Source organism: Herpailurus yagouaroundi, unplaced genomic scaffold, assembly GCF_014898765.1.
Source record: "Herpailurus yagouaroundi ecotype Mexico unplaced genomic scaffold, PumYag 190, whole genome shotgun sequence".
Lineage (NCBI taxonomy): Eukaryota > Metazoa > Chordata > Mammalia > Carnivora > Felidae > Herpailurus > Herpailurus yagouaroundi.
In genome coordinates, this window is record NW_024412421.1 from 30,596,193 (window position 1) to 30,611,397 (window position 15,205).

At 44.1% G+C, this 15,205-nt stretch overlaps 1 protein-coding gene and 1 long non-coding RNA gene across 6 annotated transcripts in view; one reads left to right on the forward strand and one right to left on the reverse strand.

Annotated features, from left to right (window-relative positions):
- LOC121009831 (uncharacterized) overlaps positions 1 to 452 on the reverse strand; it is a 147,205-nt gene extending 146,753 nt beyond the window's left edge. For 2 of the 5 annotated variants that reach the window (XR_005780851.1, XR_005780850.1), the window contains exon 1: positions 297 to 452. This is a non-coding gene — a long non-coding RNA (uncharacterized LOC121009831). The remainder of the gene's footprint in view (positions 1 to 296) is intronic. The other 3 variants (XR_005780848.1, XR_005780847.1, XR_005780849.1) reach the window with 2 other exon arrangements.
- Positions 453 to 520: 68 nt separating this feature from the next.
- Positions 521 to 10,271, forward strand: DYNLRB2 (dynein light chain roadblock-type 2). Its single transcript, XM_040443194.1, has 4 exons — positions 521 to 626; positions 3,279 to 3,354; positions 9,087 to 9,254; positions 10,023 to 10,271. The coding sequence occupies exons 1-4, from the start codon at positions 624 to 626 to the stop codon at positions 10,064 to 10,066; spliced, it is 291 nt and encodes a 96-aa protein (XP_040299128.1). The 5' UTR covers positions 521 to 623; the 3' UTR covers positions 10,067 to 10,271.
- Positions 10,272 to 15,205: the final 4,934 nt, after the last annotated feature.

Here is a 15,205-nt window from a genome sequence, read left to right on the forward strand (position 1 = left end):
CCCCCCCACACGTATCCGCCTGCACAGGGCACCGAGAAAGCGAGGACACTGGGCCTCGCCAAGCAGCTGAGCCTATCACCAAATCTCTAAAGCGGCCCAAGCTCGGGAGTGAGACGGACCCATCCCCTGCTTATTTGCTCCGCAGCACGTATCACACTTGGAAAGTGTTGCTTCGCGGGTCGCATTTGGCCTGGCTCCCCCAGCTAGAAAGCACTCGGGCCTAGAGCGCCCGGCACGTGGCAGGCGGTCAAGAAAACGCTCGTGAGTGAGGCAGTGGCTGTTACCTTAAGGCGTACCTCAAGGAGTGAGTGAATGAATGGACGAACGAATGACCAGGCCTGTGCCCGCCGAGCGTCCTCAGGCCCACGGCCCCGCGGGGCTGGGGGCACCCAAGTGGGCGCCCGGGGCCACCGGCCCCCAACCTCCGCCTACGGCGGCCGGGAGGCGTCAACGCCACTTCAGGGCGGAAGAGCCGCCCCGGGCTGCCGACCGACCCGCGGACACGCAGGCGCGTGCACCCGCACTTCCGGGAGGTCACTTCCTCCCCCGTCGCCTAGCAACGGCTGGAAGCGTTGCTGACTTCCCGGGCAGCGGTGACGCCGGGCTGAGCCGCGTTTCGCACGATGGTAAATGTGGAGCCTCCGTCTGCGACCCGGCGCTTCAGGGGCGCCGACGTCGGGGGGTGAGAGGGGGGACTTTCGCTGCCCTGCCCCCGAGGCCGTCCCTCGCCAGCCGGTCCGGGGGCCGTGGCGAAGGCTGGGGGCTCTAGAAGATTCTTGGAGAGGCGACGGGGAGACCCTGAAGGAGGGAGAGGGAGACCTTGGAGGGGAGAAGATGCTTAGATGGGGGAAGCTGTCTTGAGGGATAGATATCAAGGGGGGTGGCTCTGGCGAGTGGAACTTGCGGGGTGTGGATGCCGAGAAGGAGAAGAGAGAGACTGGGGGGATGAAAGATCTTGAGGGGGTGAGAGAGCTCCAGAGCGAGGGAAGTTTGCAAAGGAAAGACGCGAGAGGGAGAGAAGTCAGATCCTGGGAAGGAAGAAAGGTGCCCCAGGGAGAGCAGCGGGGTGAGGAGAGGGGAGAAGGAGGCGATACTGAGAAAGAAGAAAACAAAAGAAAGAGGAAAGGGAGGAGAGAGATAATAAATAAATCAGTAAACAAACAGACAGAAAGCGGAGACTGGGGATAGCTTGAAGAGGAGCAAGGTGAGTTTTTTAAGAGAGGTGAAAGGGGATTGGAGATGGGGATTAAGAGATTGTATTGGAGGGGTGCAGAAATCACGGAAGAAACAACTGGAAGGAGAGAGGGAGATGCTGACAGCAGAAAGAGCCGTTTGGGAAAGAAGTTAAAAAAAAAAAAAAAAGATAAAGGGGGGTTAGTGGTTGTAGGGAGCTATGCACATTGTGTTAAAGACGGCCAAAATATGATACTGGATCCCCTGTATCACTCTTGTGCTTTGGTGCAGTGTTTCCCAAAGTGAGACGCAAACAGTAGTTGCGATGTAAAATAGCTCAGAAATAACAAATCACACAGAGCGAATCACACCTGAGGAAGTTACTCCTCTTCCATTTTTTCCCCCAGCCTGGAGACTGTATCCAAGTAAGCTCCTGGCACGGTTAGGTCCTGAGTACCACTGTCATTTGGTATTTTCCATGTTTCACCTGAATATCAGACCTCAGGCTCAGACCTTTCTTTGGGGTAGAATTTAATAATATGCACTCTCTTCATTTTGTGCGTTCTTACGGTCATTTCTGTCTCGGACAAATAGTAGCAGCTTTCCATTTGTGGTAGTGATGTGTAGTTGTAGTTTCCTTGTAAAAATCCATTTGTTTTTTAGTAGCTTTTAGTAGTGAGATAATTTAAAGAACATGCTAGGTATATAATATAGATGATATTCGTAATGGCCAAAAATGTGACTCCAGTACACAAACGCCTGAAATTCAGCAAGCACATGCCGTAGGTGTGGAAAAGAGGAAATCAGTGTTCCTGCCCACATCAAAGGCAAAAGAAAACTATCTTTTGAAAAAAAAATGTTTATTTATTTATTTTCAGAGAGTGTGTGAGCAGGGGAGGGGCAGGGAGCGAGGGAGAGAGAATCCCAAAGCAGGCTCCACACTGTCACTGCCGAGCCTGAAATCACAAACTGTGAGACCATGACCTGAGCCGAGATCAAGAGTCAGACACTCAACCAGCTGAGCCACCCAGCCGTTCCAAAAGAAAACTGTCTTTTGACTAAAGTAGCATAATGTTTACCCATTTGAGGTTAGAAGGGGAAAAAAAAAAAACAAACCCTCATCAAGACACTCTGCAGGATACTGCTTGAATTCGGAATATCCAGTGATTACTCAGGAGTCATATGCAGGTCTGAAAAAGATTATTTGTGATTTTAGCATTTGTAGAAGGGAATAAAACTGGTAACAAGATAGTCTGTGCGTAAGATTAATTCAGAAAGCTGAGTTTAAAACCCAGTGGGGCTCCAACAATCATTCATGGGTGAACATTCAGCTTGCACTGAGACCCAGGCACGTTACCAAGAGAATCCTGGGATATGTTGTGTTTACAGAGTATCCTGAATTTAATCATCTGAACTCCCAAGTAGGTAACATTTAGGAGTGAGAATAAGATTTCTCATTAAGGGATACTTTTTTTTCTACATTTATTTACTTTGAGAATGCACACAAGCAGAAGAGGGGCAGAGAGAGAGAATCCCAAGAAGGCTGTGCACTGTCAGCATGGAGGCCAACATGGGTCTTGATCTCACGAACCATAAGATCATGACCTGAGCAGAAATCAAGATCCAGACGCTTAACCAACTGAGCCACCCAGGCACCCCTAAGGGATACTTTCAGACAGAGGGAGATAATGACAATAGCTCTGTAACTATTTAAAGAAGTGTAATACAGAAAAGGAATTTTTGATACGAATACAGAAAGATCAATGAGTAAAACATGAATGGGAGCAGATTTCTGTCCAATATAGAGAATGCTTTTCCAGCAAATAGAGACACTAAAAATTGAGTGAGCTCTTGTGAGGTAGTAAGCTCTCCTTCTCTAGAAGAGTTCACACCAAGAGATGTGTCAGAGTTGTATGCAGGAGTCTTATGCAGGCTTGGAGACAGGACTTGGCAGTTTCAAAGGTCTCTTCCGAAGGTCTGAGATCATAGTATGCAGTACCTTAGGTTAAGGGGACGGGGGAGTAGGTGTCTTTCTAAACATTTACTTTAGGATTAGGGTTGCCGCAAAGACCCCCTTTGGTTAGTTGCCTTCTTGATCTCTTCAGGCGGAGGTGGAAGAAACCCTAAAGAGGATCCAGAGCCATAAAGGGGTGATGGGAACTATGGTCGTGAATGCAGAAGGTAAATATGTCACAGGATGCCTTCTAGATACACACAAGCCAACCAAGGACCTGTTGACTGTGCCTCGCCTAAGACAGACACCTTAGAATTTGAAATGTAAAGTTTATCTTCTGTGTCGTAGCTGTAACATGTACTCACCAAATATCTATCGAGTACCTCCTATATACCAAGCACTCTGCTAAGAGTTAAAGATATAAATATGAATAAAACATGTCTAAAAATATCTCTGTATTCCTAAGAAACACTATACATGTCTAATTTTTAAAGCTTTGGTAACTCCTCTAATATTTCAGGGATACCATTGAAAGTATCATATTGAAGATAGGGAGAATATCATTGTTGGCAGTTTAGTTTTTATTTTAACATTATAAAGGGTGCAGAGTTTCAGTCTTCCTTTTAAGTGAAATTGTTCCTTTACCACACTTAATAAAACATTTGAGAATAAATTTTAATACGACTTACAGTATAGCCTTTGTGGCTCTAGTATAAAAGGGCCAATGCATTTCCACCTAGGAGATCCGTAAACTTATACCAGAAACTTGCTCTCTCTCGTCCCACAATCCCTGCTAACAATCCACAAAGCCTTTTCTCTGGCACACTGCTATGTGCTCAGCTATGGTGGCAAACTCTGCTAGTTTCATTGCTAATTCAGGCATTTGCAAAGGCAAGAAATACCACAAATCCCAGAGCATTAGTGGAAATAAGAGTAGCTACTTCACATAACTCACGGCGCAACCACAGAATTGGTGAATTGCCATGGCACACAGAGTGCTTTGCGACAGAATCTCACAGCTAATCATTATTTTTGGCACAAATCCATCAGCAAATATTTATTGAGCAACTACATACTACCGCCTGTTTACCTTCAGACTTCAATCCCTTAGCAGTTAAAGACAGAACACAACCTACTTCACTGAGGGTTTATGATAGTTGGATGAAATGTTAATTGTTGGGTGCCTAGCACAGTACCCAACACTTAACAGAATTATAATTACATAGTTCTCAGCATGTGGACATTTTTAATTGATTTGTACAGCGACAACATTTGATGTGTAAATAGACCATTGGATGTGTTTTGCAAATAGTAAAATTAAATGAAAAATAACACCAAATGAATAAATTCACCCAGCTTGAGTGATCAGGAGGGAAAGGATTTAAGATCAGCCTTATAGGTAAGAAAGAGTTCTGCCCAGTATTTCCAGGAAGCGGTGCAGCGCGAGCACATTGTTCTGTCTGGAATGAGTCTCACTCCTGGCGTGCTCATCAAGTCCACACACCCCCTACGACGGGCTACGTGTGGGGCTTCAGAAAGGTAATGCATTCATTTCCTTTGGCTGCTGCAAGAACGTACCACACACTCGGTGGCTTAAAACATTAGAAAGTTATTCTCGGGTCTGCAGGCTGGGAGTTGGAATAAGGGTGTCAGTAAGGACAGCCTGTTCTTCGAAGGCTCTACAGGATCCTTCCTTGCTGCTCTCTTAGCTTCTGGTGGCTTCCGGAAGTCATTGCATTCCTTGGCTTGTAGAGGCATCAGTCCAGTTTCTGCTTCCACCGTCCCATGGCGTTCTCCTCTCTGCGTCTGTTTTCTCTCCTTGTGAGGACCTCAGTCGTCGGATTCAGGCCCACCCTAATCTAGTGTGACCTTATCTTAACTAATTACATCTGCCAAGACATGCTATTTCACATGCTGAGGTTTAGGATAGACTTGAATTTGGGGGGAAAAGATACTTTTCAACCCAGGACAACTCGTCTTACGAGTCACTTTGGAAGATCTTAGTCAAAAGTGTATAATCCTAGCCATATGCATCATATGTCTGAAAATGTCCATAGTCTGTGACGTGCAATTTCACTCCTAGGAATTTATCCTAAGGAGTGACGACGAAAAAGATTTAGGTGCAAAGGATACTCACTGAGGCATCATGTACAAAAGCAGTGAAGAAACAGACAAATAATAAATCTATCCCAGCGGTACGGAAAATTTTTCATTCATTATGTAATGTTTACTTGGTGAACCACTACTCTATTGAAAATGTTGAAGAATATTTAGAGTCATGGGAAACAATATTAGATGAAAAGCACAGAACAAAGCAGTAGCCAACATTTTCTAATCATAAACATAGCCAGCCACACAAACACACAGTAAATATGGAAGAAAGGACAGGGCTATGTTACGGCGATCATCTCTGAGCGCTGGAATTACAATTGACTTTGCTTTTACTTGCTTGAAGTCTCTCAATATTTTTCTTATCCAAAGGCGGCAAAATACGATTTTTAAAACCCGTTACCTTCTTCTAATTGACCCTTACTAAGATAAGATTATGTTAGGATTCGGGGCACCCTTCCAAACACCAAATTAACCATTTTCCCAAAAATATAAATGAGGGTCTTATTTTTGTGGTCAGATTATTAATAACCAGAGTGTACGACAAGCATGTTTATTAATAGCATATGGTATAAGTTGTGTGAACAGAATTAATAAAATATTCCATTTCAGCAGCCTACTCAATTTTAGATGAAAGTGCCATTTATTATGGTGCAGCCCGGCAGCTTTCAGAAGACCCAGGAACGTAAATGCTGAAAAAAATTTAACTAAGATGGCGTTCACGTGTTCTTGTACACCACTAGTGGGTTTAGTGTAATTCTCAGCAAATCATTTTAACATATCTCCAGGTTTTATTTGTGGCGAGGTGGGCCTTCTACCATGTTTCTACATTTAGATCTCATATGGCATGTTAAACAGAGCCCTTCGGTTTCACCGTTAGTGAAACCAAGGCGCCCTGTCCATGACAATGAAGCAGACTTCCCCGTTTAGCCCACTGCTGAGCAGTAGAGGTTTTTATTAGACTAGATTCTTTGCTAACATCGGTTTCCCATTTATACAACCATTCACAGTTTACAATATTGCAGCACTGATTGTTGAATTAGATTCTGGTGAATACATATTATTTCTCAGACGGTCATAACTGTCCCATATTCTTATGTATATAAGCCTGATTTCCAGAGGCTCTTAATTTTACATATTCTTGACATTTCTAACCATCAATCATTTGAATTTCATTAGACTTTATCAGCCATCCAGTCAGTTCCTTACATTTTTGAAATACAATCAACCAAAGTACAAATACACAGTTGAAGAGTACCAGCTTACTGGGATCATAAAGAGTCATATTTTAAAGTAGTGCCATAAATTCGGCAATATCCAATTCATATTCTTTGTTCTAGAAGTTCCATCGTGGGGATTTATACCATACATACACACAAATGTGAAATGGCATGCACACGGACATATTCCGTCGCCTTGCTTATTAAAGTCAAAGCCTGGGAACAGCCTAAATGCGCGCCAGGAGGATATACTTGTTACGTGTATCACAAGGCAGCCATTCGACAGTCATGTGATGCAGTCATTAACACGCCTAGCCTTAGCCCTATGTGTACCGAATAGAAGGAGTTTCCAAGTGTATTTTATGAAAAATAATTTTTTTTTACAGAATAGAGAACAAACAATACAAAGAATACAAACAAAAAGATACTTGAACACACTTAGAATATCTCTGCAAGGTTCCCAAAGAAACTGGGAGCAGTGGTCACCTCACAGAAGGGGCCATGAGTGAATTTTATACCATGTGCTAAAATTGCTCCTTAATAAATTATTTTTTAATTACCTTGCAGGGTACCAAGCAAGAGCTCAATAAATATTTGTCGATTGATTTTTTTCAAGTGGTCTGTAATGGATATGAAAACCTCCCAGAGCTTCCACAGTGTGCACTTATTATTCAGAAAGGCTAGCTGTTTTATTTATTGACTTGGATCATGAATAGACTAACTAAATAGGCCCGAGCATTGGATTCATAATCTTGTCATCTACATTTTAAATAATTTATTCTGGCTGTATTTCTGGTTTTGACACCAAGCGGTGCAGACTTTGGAGGTAGTCACTATTCAGGATGCAAAATAAAACCAGTCCTCAGAAAGTGCCCTTAAAAGGTGAGAGCTTGCTACCTCTCAGCTCCCTGCCCGTTAAAGACACATGCCTTGTGATGGCTCATCAGGTGTGAAAGACATAACTGACTTCGGGGGAAAGTGGCCAAGAAATAATAATACAGAAATTAACAAACTTGATATAAAACCTTGTTTATTGAACAGATTTTCCTGTAAATACTGTCCTTGTATCGTTTGGCAAGACCTATTCCAGAGCGAACGGTTGTTTTAAAAGAGACTGTTTCACGGTCAGAATGGAGGTCCTCAACGAGTCTCGTGAAAAGCTGGTAAAATCGTTAGTTTGTAAGAGCGTTCCACTCCTGAAATCCCCTCTTGTTTAACAGCTTCTGGAATTGCATTCTCTGAGGGACGACCCAGAGTTGTGTTAGCCTCTTCCACTGATCGGCCTTCATTCAGGTGCCTGTGGGATCTGACAGCCACCCCACATTCGCCTTCACGTGTCCCCCTAAATTAAAGGCACGTGTGCAAATGGAATCCTTGCAATTCCCTGGCTGTCTGCTGGTTCTCACAATAATCTGAAAGCCCTCTCAGACGAGACCCGATACACGTAAGATACCCAGCACGGCACCTGTTAACAAGTAAGCGCTGAGCACCGAGTGACCAGAATTGAGCTGGATTGATTTGAACTGAATTGAATTATACTTGCATATTTGCCTGCTAGATTTTCCCAGTTAAATTAATAGGTTCAGTTTTAAAATCGCATAATGGAACAATAGAGCACACGAGCAGCTAAATTTAAGAATGCTTAAGCCAAGAGTGAGCACAAACCAGGGAATGCCCAGCAAAACCACAGTGTCTTTGCTGCTGGATTCTCTAATATAAAATGTAAGGTTTGCAAAATACCGTATGAGAGCCACAGCGTAATTTTTTAAATCCCCTTTGGATACACTCCTCAACGTGTGCTATGATATCCCCTTCTGTTGCTGGCCTCAGGGGAGGACATTAGCACCATGTCACGGACCAAGCATTTCAAAGCAAAATGGCTATAGACCGACTGCTTGGAGGAGGGCATTAGGTAGACTACTATGTGAACTCAGTTCTGAAATAATCGGTGCACAGCTTCCAAATAATGTGTGCACGAAACCCAAAAAACAATACCTACCAGTCTAACAATAGGGGATTGGTCAAATGATGGTATGTTATAAAATAGTGCACAGCCGTTAAAAATAATTTGAGGACCGGGGCGCCTGGGTGGCGCAGTCGGTTAAGCGTCCGACTTCAGCCAGGTCACGATCTCGCGGTCCGTGAGTTCGAGCCCCGCGTCAGGCTCTGGGCTGATGGCTCGGAGCCTGGAGCCTGTTTCCGATTCTGTGTCTCCCTCTCTCTCTGCCCCTCCCCCGTTCATGCTCTGTCTCTCTCTGTCCCAAAAAAATAAATAAACGTTGAAAAAAAGAACCACTGTTCTTTAACTGAGCAGTGGAATTACATAAAAAAAAAAAAAAAAAAAAATTTGAGGACCGTGTCACTGACAAGAACAGCTCGGGTATGCTATCACTTAAATGAAGAAAAAAGCAGTAGTCCAATTTGTCATGATGGTTTGTCACAACTACATTTTAAGACCCACATACACACAAAAAGACCGGAAGGAAAGAAACTAAATTTGTTACCAGTGAGTGATGTCGGCCATAACTTTTTCTTCCTCTTTAAAATCATCAGTATTTTCCGGTATATCCACAGGGTGCACATTCCTTTGACAGTTAAAACTTTTAACCCAAAAGTGACTCTTGTAACAGGCATTCCTATCCGAACAACCTTGGACAACTCGACGACGGTTCAGTACGCAGGTCTTCTTCATCAGCTGACAATGAAAGCCAAGAGCACGGTCCGTGACATTGATCCTCAGAATGACCTCACCTTTCTCAGGATCAGGTCAAAGAAACATGAAATCATGGTAGCCCCAGGTAATGTGGCGTTTCACTTCATATTTAAAGCATCTTTCTCCTTTACTGGATAAAAGCTCTGTTTCAAGGAACTGGACATACAGATTTTAACCTGCAATATGGCGCGTAGTGTTCTCCAATTACAAAATGAAAGACGTTGGAATCTGAAAAACTCAAGCTGGCAATTTTGTGAAATTAGCGACAGATTTAACCTTTGAAGAATCTGAATTTTTCCCATTTGCATTTATTACCAGTAATCAAAATAGGGATAATGTAGGGAGTGGATCAAAGCCCTGTAGGGTCTTAAACCCTCCCCGCGAGAGACCACATTCACCGGGCCTGCCTCAAGACGGCAGCCAGAGAAACACTCCTCTCCTTGAAGGAATTACATTCACAGTGTTCACCAATGTCTGTGTAACACAGGACTCGTGCTCCCAAATCTAGTCTGGAACAAACTTCTCTAGAGAACATCTATGACATCAGAATTACCCATATACTGTGTTCTCACCCTGCTGCACATCAAAAGCACTTGGAAAGCTTTACAAAAACAGTTATTGATACCAGAGGGCTTACCCCAGGCCGGTGAACTCAGAACCTCTGGAACTGGGTCCCGGGTCGTGGTAGCTTTTGAAAGCTCAGCAGGTGATTCTGATGTGCAACCAGGGTGGGAAACCATTGGTCTAAAGAGAGTCCAAGTGATGTTTTGAAGAGAAACGCAGATTAGCCGAAGTATTCACTTAGTAAGTTGAATTCTTCCAGTGGATTAACTTCGTCCGTCTCTCTCCACAGATAAGGAATATCTTCTGATCGTCATTCAGAATCCATGTGAATAGACCTGCTACGGCCCATCCTGTCCTGTGATGCCCAGTTGCAAATGCTTTATTTACTCCTTAGTTATTACCAAGATTATATTCCAATCTGATCTTTCAGACATTATTTACTATTTTCACAAACTATTCTGCACGTCTCATTTAGTCCCTTTCAAATGTATTGTAAAGTTGTGATTTAGTGATGTAATAATAAATGAATTCTGGTATAGAGGTCTCTTTTTTTTTATAGTACACCAGACTGAAGGATTCTAGTGGGAATCCTAGCAAGCCTTCCTTGCAACAGTCCTTGTAGTCTAGAGGTGTGCCAAGAATCAACGTTGCTGTGTCCTTTTGCCCATTTCATTAGCACGTCCCGGAGGTTCCATGGAGCACAGCGGGAGCGACCTGGGAGTAGGAAGTCCTCATCCTCTAGGGGCGCTAGATGCTTTCCCAGGTTAAACAAGGGACGTAAAAAGTCAGAGGTGTGGCGCTCAGCAGGGTCAGCTCCACAGCTGAGCGCCTCCTCCCACAACTTCAGAGGGTGTTTTTTTACTAGATATTTCAAACATTCAGAAAATAATGGAACGAATAATAGGACAAATAGATTTCCAAGACCCGTTAGAACAGATGTTAATATTTTGCTGTATTTGCCTCATATTCTCTCTTTGGTTAATTAAGCCTTTTATTTTGATACATCTGAGGATTCACATGAACCTGTAAGAAATAACATAGAGATCTTGTGTGCCTTTTACCCAGTTCCCTCTACTGTAGCGCATATTTGCCTTTTGAGTAATTTTCCCACAACTTTTTACTTTCAGTAACTTCAAACCTGCAGAAGAGTCAAAAAGAGTCAGAAAGAATAGCAGTCAACACTCACCTAAGCTTCACTCACATTCACCGACTGTTAATATTTTACATTTGTTTCATCTCTCTCTGTCTAGATATACCTGTAAAAAATACACACACACACACACACACACACACACACACAACCATAACCCCAATTTCATACTTAAGGCATTTAATATTGATACAATACCATCTCATACGCAGTCATATTCAAATTTCCCCAAAGGTCCCAATAATGTCCTTTACAGCTTTTTTTTTTTTTAATCCAGGATTCTACAAGGGTCACATGTTGCTCTTGGTTACCATGTCTCCAATTTCTTAGCTGTTTTTACAACACCTTGTTCTCTATTTTCCACCTCTAGGTGGTATCGAATTTGTATTTCCTGTCCCTAGAGTCCCCAGTGCCACCTGCTCCCCACCCCCAAGCCCCTCCTACAAGGACCCAGATGCAGCCTGTAAATAGAGGAAATTCAGCTGAAGAGCAGATCTCAGTCACGGGCTTTCCCTTCCTTCCACACCATGACTTGGAGACCAGACACACCATGCCGGACCCAACCTCATCCTTCAGCCCAAAGAGGTGTAGGTATCATAACTCACTCACCCCAGGACAGCTTCAGCACCTGCTGAGCATTCTAAACATAAACAAGGGCTTGTTAGAATTCAAATGGCAAGAAAAGGCATCATTGAGGGAGAGGACCACAGAGATGGTCTATCCAACCTCTTGATTTTGCAGGTGAGGATTTCGCCTGAATCATGGGTCAGGTGTCTTTCAGGAATTGGGTATGTGGGTTTGTATTGGACTGGTCATGCCAATGGAATTGGTGCCTATGATCTTTTCAGGGGGCTTATGCTTTTGTATAAGCTCTACCCCTTCCAAAAAAAATTGTTTTTAGGAAGTAAAAAGTAGCTCATTGTTATAAAATGTACCAGAGGTAACATTGGATTCCAATACCTAAATCTGTCATCTCCCCATAGTTTCCCAGCCCACCCACAGCTCGTCAGCAGACGCACGGCTGAGTGGCAAAGCCACTTCCTTCCTCCTGGCCCAGCCAGAAATTTCAAGCCCCATTTGAGATGCAGCAGTGGGAAGTCTCTGGCAGGTACAGATGACACCATTGCAAGTGCCCGGGCTCTGTGTGGGCTCTTCCTGGGAAGAAAACCCTTCCATCCTGTTGGGTAGGGAACTTTGCTGTGATCCTGCCTGCACTTCCGCACCCAGAGGACACTGTAACCCTTTGTTGGAGACAGAGACTGTGGCAACAAAAGGTAGAACTTGCCAACACCAGTCGCAACGGAGGAGGCTATGATCTTGGGGGATTTGTACCACCCCTCTCTGCCTTCCAGCACACAGACGTCCACGTTCCCCCTTGGATTCATAACAGCATATTCATTAACTCTATTTAAAAGGTGCCTGAACACACAGACTAAAAAGACCCACATCCATGTAAAACCAGTGCCAAAGCTTTTGTTTCCTATGAAAAGTACAAGCCTGGGCTCAATGGTACCTCCCCATCTTGCTATAAACTTTACCTGAACAAATGGGAGAGCTATTTGCAGACTCTCTGGGGGAACATATCCCAACTATAAATATTAATGATAACGAACCTGGAAATGCCAGCTTAATAAAATAGCTGAAAATGCCTTTATACCTCATTAGCGTTACAAGCCCCCAAATCTTCATCACGGAATAGCAGGACCATCCCAGGAGAGAATGGGCAAGAGCCTGTTCAAGGCTCCAGCAGGCACAGCCTCTCACAGTCCCTTTTACAGGGTACATTCTGGTTTTTTTAGTTAGATTACCTATCATCTTCCAAAGCAAAAATTACCATGGACTAAGACTCGGATCAGTCTTTGACAAATTACAATGATCCCTAGTACGTCTTTGACATGGGGCAAAATATCCTTACTTTTCTGACATTAGAAAAGAATGCACCGCCCTTGAATAGGGAACTAGAGCATGTTTACGTGAAATGACCACAGATATTCATTCAGTCAACCACTATTGGGTCTTACATTCTATTTCTTAAAAAAAAAAAAAAATAGAACACGTTTGGAGCTACAACAGAGCTTTCAGAGTAGTAACATCTTCAATCAGGAGCCTTACAAATGATAAACTGGTATCTGAAGTTGTGGGAACCATGGGGGCTAAGAGTGCTCCCCTAACAGGAAATCAACTCTAGAAATGGAAACTCAGGCATCCGCGTGGCAGCTTGAAATATTCTTGGTGTCTTGAATATTTCAGGTTAGTAACACTTTTTTGTATATTCTTATGAAAACTTGATTAGAAGGTTGAGTTAGCCATGTACTCAGTCATTCCTTGAACACAGAGAAAAGAAGACTGAACTTCTTCCTTCCTCCTAGGTTCTTTCTCTAGGAAACGTCCACGCCTTTTTTCCCTTCACCATACATGACCTTGGGACTCACTCTCTAGATGTCGCCAACATTAAACATCCCTACTGCACACAAAAATGATTTTAAAATTCTCATTCTTTGGTCATCTTCACAGCATGAGGTGCAACATGGTGCAGGAGAGAGAGCCTGAGACCCTGACTCTACGATTTAGTGATCAGCAGCGTCCACATTTTTCTAGACCTGAGATTACTTGCCCACAGATGTGCCCACCTGCAGTGGCCAAACATTCTGAACTGTAGAGCATAGATGCCATTTGTTGTTGTTGTTGTTGTTGTTGTTGTTGTTGTTAGCAATATTGGCAACATAAACCAAGTTTACCAGAATACGAGCCATTTAATATACCTCACTGTGGCTTCTTCTAATCTTTAACCTCATGCATAAATAGATTTCAAGAGTTATAATCCTGTGGAGCACGCAATTTTCTCTCATTCCTTTATTTATCACTTAACAAGGAGTTCCATATTCCTACCTAGGGTTTCTCTTAAAATCTGTATGCAATTCCGTCAAGTTTCTCAGTGGCCCAGAGGAGGCCAGTGAGAGATGCTTCCCTGCTACCTAGATTTGGAAGACAGAGAGGAAGCCCCCGGTGGCTAGACCGATGCACAGGTGTTGGGGTACCCCAATTTCCACAGGGGAGTAGCAGAGAGAGCCCGTTCTCAGGAGGAAGGAATACAGCTGCCAAGCTTTGTACCACGGAGCAAGGACACAGCATTCATTCCGTGGGTTCTCTGCCATGTTCCAGGTCCTCAGCTGTATTTTTACCCTCTGGTTTATGAAGCACCTCCAAAGCCCACTCGTAAGTTTTCCTCTTTTTTGTACGCTCTACTGGAGTGGGTTTCATCTGCTGCCTGGCACCAAAAAGTCCTTACCTAGCCATTGCACTATATTTGGGTCACCCCTGGCTGCTTTCATCAGAGCTGGTCCAGGAGCTGGCTCCCGAGGAAGTGTGTATTCATCAGAGGCCCTGAACAGATGGATTGTGACCACCCACTCCCTTGCTTCAAAACGCACCCCATGGCTCTGGCTGGACAGGAGAAGAAGCCATTGCTGGGCTCTTGTGGAGCAGAGCTGTGGGTGGGAAACAGATACTGAGGCTTCCCTCTCACTGAGGCACGGGGTCTCTACTTCACTTCCACCTGCTGAGTGGCCTCTGCCTCTGACATTGGCTGGAAGGAGAAGTGGCCACCTGGATTCTGGGCAGGTGACTTCTCAAAGCATCACTCCACCTGGCCCCGGGCATCTGGAGTGGCGGAGAGCCACAGGAGAGACAAAGGGATAAAGAAGCATGGCACAGACTCACCTGGCAGTCAACTCTCCCCTTGTGCCCAGAAGGCAGCGTGGCATCGAGGAAAGAACACTGCTTTGTAGCCAGACAGGTCTGTCTGTGACTCCCAGCCCTGCCGTCAATAATAATAATATTAATGATAATAATTTATTATGATTTCTGGAAGAAGAAGAGGAAGGAAAAGAGGGGAAGGAAGAGGAGGGGGGGAAGAAAAGAGAAAGGAGAATGAGCAGCAGGAGCTAACATTTGTTGATCACTTCCTATGTGACGGGCACGGTGGAGTTTCACAACAGACTCGTTTTGCGGACAAGAACACCAAGGCTAAGAGAAGTCTCACAGCTTGCCCAAGGTCAATCAAGCTTTTTAAGTGTCAGAGGAGGCACCGGCAACCTCAACACCTGACTCGGGCACACACTCTTAACCACTCCCTTCCATCGCTGACTCACCAGACCTGTGACAAGGAAATTAAAATCGCCGAGCCTTAGAACCCTCATGTGAAGAGTACAGACCATAATTCCTACATTGCAAGTTGTTGCGAGACACGAAAAAATTACACAAAGCACCTGACACTTAGCAGATGTTCAGCAAAGGGTCGTCACAACCAGCATCATCACCTT